The sequence below is a fragment of the Pteropus alecto genome, unplaced genomic scaffold (genome assembly GCF_000325575.1).
Source record: "Pteropus alecto unplaced genomic scaffold, ASM32557v1 scaffold67, whole genome shotgun sequence".
Lineage (NCBI taxonomy): Eukaryota > Metazoa > Chordata > Mammalia > Chiroptera > Pteropodidae > Pteropus > Pteropus alecto.
Window position 1 is genome coordinate 8,508,004 of NW_006441061.1, and position 9,421 is coordinate 8,517,424.

The 9,421-nt window shown below is 67.4% G+C and overlaps 1 protein-coding gene across 7 annotated transcripts in view; it reads left to right on the forward strand.

Annotated features, from left to right (window-relative positions):
• The first annotated feature begins 3,321 nt into the window (after positions 1–3,321).
• Positions 3,322–9,421, forward strand: part of SARDH (sarcosine dehydrogenase) — a 54,131-nt gene continuing 48,031 nt past the window's right edge. For 2 of the 7 annotated variants that reach the window (XM_006918096.3, XM_025051217.1), the window contains exons 1-6: positions 3,532–3,621; positions 4,842–5,202; positions 6,227–6,405; positions 7,676–7,855; positions 8,444–8,567; positions 8,722–8,822. In XM_006918096.3, coding sequence (XP_006918158.1) covers positions 4,872–5,202; positions 6,227–6,405; positions 7,676–7,855; positions 8,444–8,567; positions 8,722–8,822 — 915 coding nt within the window. In that variant the 5' untranslated portion in view covers positions 3,532–3,621; positions 4,842–4,871. Of the gene's footprint in view, positions 3,422–3,531; positions 3,622–3,661; positions 4,267–4,841; positions 5,203–6,226; positions 6,406–7,675; positions 7,856–8,443; positions 8,568–8,721; positions 8,823–9,421 lie in introns of those variants that run through there. The other 5 variants (XM_025051215.1, XM_025051216.1, XM_025051218.1 and 2 more) reach the window with 5 other exon arrangements.

Consider the following 9,421-nt stretch of genomic DNA (forward strand, 5'->3'; position numbering starts at 1 on the left):
CTTGGCCCCGATGGCTTTCAGATCCCCGGGCCAAAGACAGCACCGCACAGTCCCCACCCTCCGTTCCCAGCAAGGCCGCCGGGCCCTGGTGCCCGGCTGCCACTGGAGTGGGGTGCTCCTGCCCCCAGAGTGAGGGAGGAAGCCGCCTCCCCACGCCCCTCAGTGCCTGGGGCCCGGGTCAGTGGTCAGAAACCCCCCAGAGGCCAGCAGGGGACGTGAAAGGGCCAAGTGGCAGGGCTGGGACTGGACAAAACGGGCCCCATCTGAGGGTGTGTGGCAGGGGTGTGGGCCCAGGGGGCCTGCGTGTCCCAGCCCAGGGGGCCCATGTGTCCCAGCCCAGGGGGCCTGCGGGTCCCAGCTTGTTGAGAGGAGCTGGGAAATCCGGTTCATTTGTAGATCCGGGTCATTCCTACGAACATGTCAACAGCCTGGACGGCCGAGCCGGAGCTGGAGGGTTTGGCTTTACGGGTGGGGGAGGGGAGCAGGGGTGTTTGTGGGGTCTCGCGCCCTCGGCCACTGCTTCTCCACCCTTCCCTCCCAGTGCTCCGAGCCCCAAGCTGCCCTCCGAAGCAGGAAGCTCCTCTGAAGCCCCGTCCATCTCCCTGCTGGGCAGCGGCGGTGCCCGGCGGCCCAGGGTGACATGAGGCACTAGGCACTGACAGCCAGGAGTGACCAGTCCACTTCCACATTTATTTCCCTCAAAAGTCACAGGGTGACAGGGGAGCCTGGGGGGCCTGGCACAAAGCCATCTACACCGGCTGTGTGTGCCGGGGGTAGGGGCACTCAGCCTCGTTCCCGGACGCACCTGTGACCAGGTGGCTGCGCCCGAGAGTCTCCACCCGGCCTCGGTGTGCGGTGGCAGGGGAATAACAGGGTGCCCACCTGCCTCTTGTACCCCAGGTGGTGAACATCCGTCTTCATGACGTCGGGGTGGTTGGTGCAGTTATCTTTCCAAAGGCTCTCGTTGGAAAAATTAAGTTTTGGCAGTGTAAATCCAGCCCTCAAAAGCTGTTCTGGAAGCTTCCCTGGTTGGTAAACCGCCCGGGTCCAGAGCCCTTGGCTATGTCCTAGCTCGGTTTTCTCTCCTCTCCGATGGGCAGCAGCCGTTTCTCACGTAAGGCACTCGGCTGCATGTCCCCAGGAGGGGCTCGGGCCGCCCTGCTCAGAGCCCCCGAGGGTCTCATGTTGATGCTCAGTGTCCTTCTGCAGGGCCACATGCAGAAGTTTCCTCCCTGGCCCCTCCCCCTGCTCCAGCCTGGACTTCTGCCCGGTCAGGGGGCAGCCTGCAGATGCCTGCCTTTGTCCTGGATGCCTGGCCAGGGGCGGGGGCGGAGGGCTGGCCGTGCAGGCAGGCGTGGTCTGCCACATTCCTGCCCGGATGTGGGGCCTGAAGGCGGGTGGGGGTTGTAGGCCTGGAACCCTGTGACTTCGGTTTGCACGTGGTTTTCCTCCACATGCCCTGAAGGTAGAAGATAATACTGTGCAGGAAAACTTCGAAAACTTCCCCGAGGTGGGCACTGCAGGGGTTACCGTTCCTACTTCCTACAGGGGGAAACTGAGGCTCGGCGCGCGGGGACCGGTCCAGGGTGGCACAGCAGGTCGGCAGCAGGACCTTGTCCTCGTCGTGAGCTGTGTCCTGCAGCACCCAGGGGAGACGGGGTGGCCCACCCAGCTCTCCTAGAGGCAGGCAGCGCCTGATCGATCACCTGGCTGACCCACAGCCAGGCCTGGCCCTCCAGCCACCACCCCTCGTCCACAGTCCAAGGAGACAGCGGCCCACTCGGCTTGTGACAATCTTGCAACAGCTGCTTGTCTTTGCGTGCAGGGCCCCGAGCGGTCTCGGATGCAGGGGCTGGACTGCCACTCGCCCGCGCACCCCACGTCCAGGGTCCAGACGGGGACGTGGCCGTGCCCCTTCCTCTCCCTCCCTGACCCATCCTTCACCCGCTTCAGCACGTGCAGCCCCAGGGCGGCCACAGCAGAGTGACCGGGCTGGCGTTGTCCCTGCTGTGGACCCCCACACCGCCCCAAGGAAGCCTCGTGCTGGTGGAGCCAGGGCAGTGAGTGACGGTGTCTGTCCCCACGGTGGGGACTGAGAACGGTGGCAGCATAAGGTCAGGCCAGAGCCCAGGCCGCCTCCGCCTTCCCGGTTCCTGCTGGGAGGAGGGACGGCTTGCTGGGGGCGGGGGAGGGCAGCCCCGTGCGCCGCCTCGTCTTCTTCCTGGACCCCGGGGCCCACAAGGGCAGGACTGGGTCTTAGTCTGCTCTGGACTGTGCTTTGTATGCAGTCGGTGCTTTGTATGCAGTCGGTGCTCAGTAAGTGTAGATAGAGGACAGACTAGCTGGTGGCCGGCCGGACAGCCTGGCTGCCAACACGAACAGGGTCGCTCGTCAGACGGTGTCGACAATGCGGGGCTGCCCCCGAGGTCAGTCTCGGCCGCGCCAACTGGAGCTTGACCGCTGCTTGCTCGGCCGCAGCGGGGGGCGGTCCTGTTCCGCGTCGCATCTGCCCCGAGTCTTGGCACGTCCAGAGGTGCATGTGCGCTTCCGTCCAGACTCTGAGTGGCTCCTCCAGGCACCGGCCACAGGCAACACGTCCTAGAGCCAGAGGCTGCAGGCTTCAGGTCTGGTTGTCCCTCCAGCTGGCTGAGTGGCCTGAGGCAAGCTGGCCGCCCTCTCTGGGTCCCGGTGCCCCCAACATCACGTGGAGGCAGCCACCCCTACCTCGGGATGCTGGGTGCCGTGTAGCGAGAGCGCCAGGGGCTGGGGGACTTGGGCCCTGGGAGGCCGGCCCAGACTCCCAGCCCCGTCCCTGCCCCTGAAGGCCGTGGGGGCCCCTCCCCTGGGCCGAGCAAGCTGGCTGGACAGAGACTCTGTGCTGAGGCCCCGCGTCACCTGCTGCGGAGCCCGCAGGAGGCCCCGGGCGCTGGGATGACGCCGCTGCTCACCCGTGCTCTCTGCCCACCTGTGCGTCACCTGACGCCGCTGCTCACCCGTGCTCTCTGCCCACCTGGCCTGGGCTCAGCTCGTTGGGGGCTCGGGGAGCACAGGCCCGTATGGGCGGGCAGGGTGTGCGGCTTCGCCCGCAGGCAGCCATCTGTAATCCTTGTTTTAGGGGCGAGGAAGCGAGGCCAGCTGCTGGGCCACCCAGGGTTAATGGGGGCGCAGGGTTCACAGCCCGCTCTGCCACCCTCAGAGCTGCGCACTTGCCTGCGGGCTGGCCTGGGCCGCTGGGCGGTGCATCCCGCCCTGTGGTGGGCGGTGACAGGGGCTGGCCAAGCGGCTGGGGGCGGGGGCAGGGCGACCTGTTCCGGCTGGGACCTCCTCAAGAGGGAAGGAGGTGTCAGCACGGCCCAGCAGCGACTCGGCCAGGCATTGGCAGGCCTCTCGGGGCTACGGGGTACTGCGGCTGGCCGATGAGGTACCCCCCTCGGGAGGGACAGGGCCTGGGCCCTCCCCTGGGTGGGCGGGGCTGGGGCAGGCCCAGAGTTGGCTGAGATCTCTCTGCTTCTGGGGGCTGTGACCATCGGCAGGAAGGAGGTGTCAGCACTGCCCAGCAGCGACTAGGCCAGGCATTGGCAGGCCTCTCGGGGCTACGGGGCACTACGGCTGGCCGATGAGGTACCCCCCTCGGGAGGGACAGGGCCTGGGCCCTCCCCTGGGTGGGCGGGGCTGGGGCAGGCCCAGAGTTGGCTGAGATCTCTCTGCTTCTGGGGGCTGTGACCATCGGCCATCAGACTGGGGGGGCAGGATCGCAGGTCACCGTGTGGGTGGGGGGCCCAGGCGCCCTCCCGCTTTACCAGGTGAAGGCCGTCAACCCCCCTCTCCTCCCTCCAAGAGGGCGCCTTCGGCCCTGCTATCCAGCACAGCTTAAGTGTTTGCTCAAGCTTGTCTGTCTGATCCCAGGCCCTGGGCTGTCCTGCGCCCTCACCCCCAGCAGGGAATGGCCACTGGGCGGAGTCTGGGCTGAGGTGGGGGAGCGGGGAGCAGGTTAATGACGAAGCGTCAGCTTCTGCTGAGGACGGTCAGCCCCGCCCCAGTCCAGGTGGGCTGGCCCGGGGCACGTGGCAGCTTCCTGGGCTGGCAGCGCTGGTGTTGGCCTGGCTGAGGGGCGGAGGGGGCCGGGCCAGAGGCCGAGCAGGTGCGCGGGCGGGGACAGATGCCCGGCCCGGGACAGTCTTGCTGGCACCCAGGCGAGGCGGATTTCCCACCGGGAGGGTGCCGCTCGGGGGCCTCCTGGAAGGCTGAGAACTTCCAGGGTGGAAGGTTAGTTCAGACACCAGCAGGGGGCGCACCTCCCCGTGCCCGGGGCTGTCAGACTGCGGCGGCAGAGGGGATGGGGTGCCCCGCCACAGCCCCTCAAATCACAGCTTCCTGCTCCCCCCCACGCCTCTAGGAGGGGGTCACTGGGGGGGCGGAGCCCCTCGCCGTGTCCCCCCTGTGGAGGGAACTACAGGGTGTGGCGGTGGGTCGGACACCTCCCCAGCCGCCCCTCCCCCAAACTGGGCCCTGCGTCGTCTGTGGGCCAGAGGGCAGGAGGGGCCGGGAGAGCCCGCAGGCCTGGCTACACACAGGCCTGGCCCTGCGCCCCTGCTTGGCCTCACGTGGTCCTGTGACCCTGGCGAGGGGGCTCTGTGCGCCTCAGTTTCCTGCCCTGCAAGTTGGGGACATCTGCAGTGGTTCGGAGCACTTCGCGGTCCTTCACCATGAGCACCAAAGGCCGTGGGGCGGTGGCAGGAGGAGGGCCTGAGGGTCACAGCCTGGGGGGCACGGTCCCCTGGGATCTCACCTGGCACGCCGTGTCCAGTCCACACCCCAGCCAGTCCCGACTCTCCCCCCAGCCCTCTGCAGTGCTGACACCTGGAGTCCCCATGGCCTCGCTGAGCCGAGCCCTGCGTGTGGCCGCCACCCGCCCTCCCCGGAGCCTTGCCCGCTGCCCGGGGCTGTGCCCCCTGAGCAGCGGGGCCCGCCCCACCGCCGAGAAGAACGTGCCATACCAGCGGACCCTGAAGGAGGAACGGGGCCCCTCGGCGGTGGCCCAAGGCCCAAGCCGGCCCCTGCCCAGCACGGCCGATGTGGTGGTCATCGGCGGGGGCAGCTTGGGCTGCCAGACCCTGTACCACCTGGCCAAACTGGGCGTGAGCGGGGCGCTGCTCCTGGAGCGGGGACGGCTGACGTCGGGGACCACCTGGCACACGGCAGGTACGGCCGGGGCGCGCGCGGGCTCAGCCAGGGGCCGGGTCCGCACCGACCACCACGGGCCTCTCACAGGCAGCTGAGCAGAAGGGGAAGGACTCGGAGAGAGATTCGGGGTCAGTCCGCAGGTGGGCGGATGGCGGGCCCTGCTTGTCTCCAAGCCTCTGAAGGGCCGCGGTGGGACCTGTGGGACCCCGGAGGGCGAAGCCGGGGCCAGAGCTGGGGCCAGGCAGCTGTCTGTTCACAGAGCAGAAGCCCCTTCCCTGGACAGAGCCAGCTGGGGTGAGGGGCGTCCATGGGGCTTGGAGGGTGGACGGGGCGGGGCCGTCGGGGCGATGCAGGGCGGGGTCCTCCAGGGGCAGCAGGTGTGTCCATTGTCCTCCTACCTAACCAGTGGGCATGTATTAAGCACCTACTATGCACGTGTCCCCAGGGCAGCCAAACTTGCGCCTTGACCCTGGGTCAGTGAGGCAAACTCTCTTGCTTCTGCCAGCATCACGTGACCGGCGTGATCACGTGCCCGGTGCGAGGTCACCGAACGTGGTGTTGGCAGGAGTTGAGGCATCACGGATCTCGGGCGCTGACGCGGCCTCTGCCGTCCCTCTGCCCGCGTCCGCTGGGCCCGTGGCCTGTGGCCTCAGTGACACGGCCTCCCTCCTGGGCTCCCGCTCCCCAGGCTCTGCTCTGAAGGGGGCGGCTTGTCGGAGAAGAGCCTGCATGGGGAGGAATAATGCTTCTGCCTCGTGGGGCTGCCCCGGCACCCCGTGACAGCTTAGCCCGGGGCTCGGCACACAGTAGGTGCAGGATAAATGCAGCCTTTGATGTTGTCACTCTCTGAGCTGCCCAAGGCCGGGGAGGCCCGTCCTAGAGCCTAACCTTGACCCCGTCGTTTCGGGCTCCTCGACCTCGCGGGGGTGCCCACGGCCTGCGGAGAGGGACCCGGCGCTGCCGATGTTGGGGGCCCTGGCCGGGGGAGGAAGGGGCGCAGCATGCCGTGCTGAGCCTGACGGCGCCCCGCGCTCCCCGCCAGGCCTGCTGTGGCAGCTGCGGCCCAGCGACGTGGAGGTGGAGCTGCTGGCCCACACCAGGCGCGTGGTGAGCCACGACCTGCCGGAGGAGACGGGGCTGCACACGGGCTGGGTGCCGAACGGCGGCCTGTTCATCGCGTCCAGCCGGCAGCGCCTGCTCGAGTACCAGCGGCTCATGTCGGTGGGTGCGCCCCGCCGGGGTGGGGGTGCACCCCTGCCGACAGGCCGTCGGGGCGGCCCGGTGCCGGGGAGGAGCCCCGACAGAGCGGGGTTCCAGCCCTGCTGCGGCCCTTGCTGGCCGGGCCATCTGGGACAGGCGGCTTTGCCTCTGAGGTGGCATTTGCACTTTTAAAATGGGACCGTGTTGCCGAGCCTCAGAGGCAGGAGAGGCCCAGTGCGTGGGAGTCGCTCCCGTCACGCAGGAGGTCACGGAGACGGGACACATGATGACACCCAGGAGGCAGCGACCGCCCTTCCCGGGCACCAGGGACAGGGCCGTTGTCGGGGGGCGGGGGGCACCGGGGAGGAAGCCTTGCCCCACGGAAGGCTCTGTGTTGGGGTGGGCATTGTTTCCACCGGAGCGGCCAGCCCGGACCCCAAATTCCAGGGAGCGGGTGAGACGGGCCCCTCCAGCAAGCCGTCCCTTATTGAGCACCGACTGAATACCGGCTTAGGGCCTAGCGAGCAGCCGGCCGTGCGGCTAGCCGAGGGTCATTGTCACGGAGCCGCTGAGTTCCCCAGGGTGCCTGGGCCAGAAGCAGGGGCGGCTGGCTTCATTGAAAGGAGCCTGGGCCTCTGGGGTTGGGAGGTGATCCCATCACCTCCTCCTCCCCTTAGGTCACTCAACGGCTGGGATGGGGGCTGCAGAAGGAAGCCCCCAGCCCCCATCCCTCAGCTCATCCCCGGCTGCTGAGTGAAGTCTGCTCAGGGACCCTGACCAGCTCCCTGGTCTCCAGTGGGGTGGAGCCTGTCCTGATAGGCAGTGCTTGGGGACACTTGATTCGCTGCCCTGGGGCCAATCACATCTGAATTGGGGGCCTGGGACAGAGGACCAAGTCTGTGGGGGAAGCTGGTCTGATGGGGGAACCTGATCCTCAGACCCCAAATATAAGACCTGTGGGGGTTATTTTTATTTATTTTACACAATAAGCCTGTGTGCCAGGCACTGGTCCAAGCTCCTTAGAGGTGTCACCTGCCGAAGCCATTCTCACCTTCGTCCACTCAGGGGACGTGAAGCGACCTGCTTCAGGTCTCGGGCTGGTGTTGGAGCTGGATGGGGAAAGCGGATGGCCAGAGCCTTCTGAGCACTGGGCCGCCGGGCATGGTGACCAGCCAGGGCTTCCTGGAGGAGGCAGGCTTGGAGCTGGCCCTGGGGGCCCAGACGGGGAGGCGAGTGGCCTCAGGGGGTCTGACCCCCCGAGGGCTCAGTTGTTTTCCTCTGGGTCCCCCAGCTGGGCAAGGCCTACGGCGTGGAGTCCCACGTGCTGAGCCCGGCGGAGACCAAGACGCTGTACCCACTGATGAACGTGGACGACCTCTACGGGACACTGTACGTGCCAGGCGACGGCACCATAGACCCCGCCGGCACCTGCTCCGCACTGGCCAGGGCTGCCACCGCCCGGGCAGCACAGGTATGGATGGCGCCGTCCTGTCTGCCGGTGGCCTCGGGCCGGGCAGGACCTCCGAGCCTCTGGTGGCTCCTGCAAAGGCAGCCGAGCCTGCCGCGTCTGCCGGTGGCAGCTCGCCTGCCTTCCCCGCGGTCCGGCCCCGCGCACGAGTGACCCCTCGCAAACTCCGCCTCGTGGTTTTTATCTTAGTCTGTCTTAAGTATGCACGTAATTGTAGAAAAAAATTAGGAAAGAGAAATAAGCAAAAAAGGGAAGAAATGACCCCCCCACCCCAGGTGGCCGGTGTTGACGTTTAAGCTTCGCTCCAAGTCTGTGAGCACAAACGGAAACACAAACATCTTTCAGTCGAGTGAGCCTTGATTAGTTTTTAAGTGACTTTATGAGAAAGCGCCGCCGTGTGTGGGGACAGGTTCTCCAAATCAGGGGACGCGTGGCTGTAGCTCCCGGCTCCTCGGCCACCTCACTTCCTCGCAGAGTCGCGTGGAGCCCGCCTGCCCTAGAAGGAGCGGTGGTCCCAGGCCCGTCAGGATGGGGCGGTGACGGGGTGGGTGGCATCCTGCAAGGGGCGCCGGCCACGCCTCTCGCTCCCAGATCGTCGAGAACTGCCCGGTGACCGGCATCCGTGTGCGGACAGATGACTTTGGGGTGCGGCGGGTCGCGGCTGTCGAGACCGAGCACGGCTCCATCCAGACGCCCTGCGTGGTCAACTGCGCAGGTGGGACTGGCACACGCTGGCCGCTCCCTGCCCCAGCGTGACCGACCTGGGGATATCGCAGCCGGGGCAGGCAGGCCAGCAGAGGGCCCCGCGCCCCCGGCCGGCTGCCCGCAGCAGGTGCCAGCAGAGCTGACCTGTCATTCTCTGCCTGCAGGAGTGTGGGCGGGAGCAGTGGGCAGGATGGCCGGAGTCAAGGTCCCGCTCGTGGCCATGCACCATGCCTACGTCGTCACCGAGCGCATAGAGGGGATCCAGGTACGTGGACAGCCCCAGGCATTGTGTCAGCTGCGGGGGGCTGGCTTGTGGGGTGGGGGTGCAGGGACCTGGCTCTTACAGGTGCTGCGGCCCCCGTGGGTTCCTCAGCACGCTGGGCCCCAGCCACCTCACGTGTGCGGCGGGCATCACGGCGCCCCGTGTTCGGTGGTGCGAGAGCTCAGAGAGGGGCCGAGCTGTGTCCGGTGTGGCGGCCCCCGGGGCCCCCCTGCGGCCCGCCCGGCTTCTCCTCACGTTCTGTGTTGCGGGCATTTCTGGGAACCCCCAGGTTTGTGTGCTCGCAGGAGCACGGACTCCCGGCCCGCGAACTTCCGTGGGAGCCTGGATGCGCCTCTGCCCAAGGGGGGGCTCCTGTGTGCCCCCGCCCTCGCCGCCCCCCCTCGCCTTCTCTCTCCGGTGGCCGGTGGCTTCCTGTCCCCTTGTCATTGCCCACTCCTCCCTTCCTCGTCCGTCCATCCGTCCCCCACCCACCTGCTCTTTTTCTCGATCACCCTCACACCCTCCCCTCCTCCCTCCCCCCATCCACACCCCGCTCCGTTAATTTCCCTCCCCCTGTCCATCTTGCCATCCTTCCATTCATT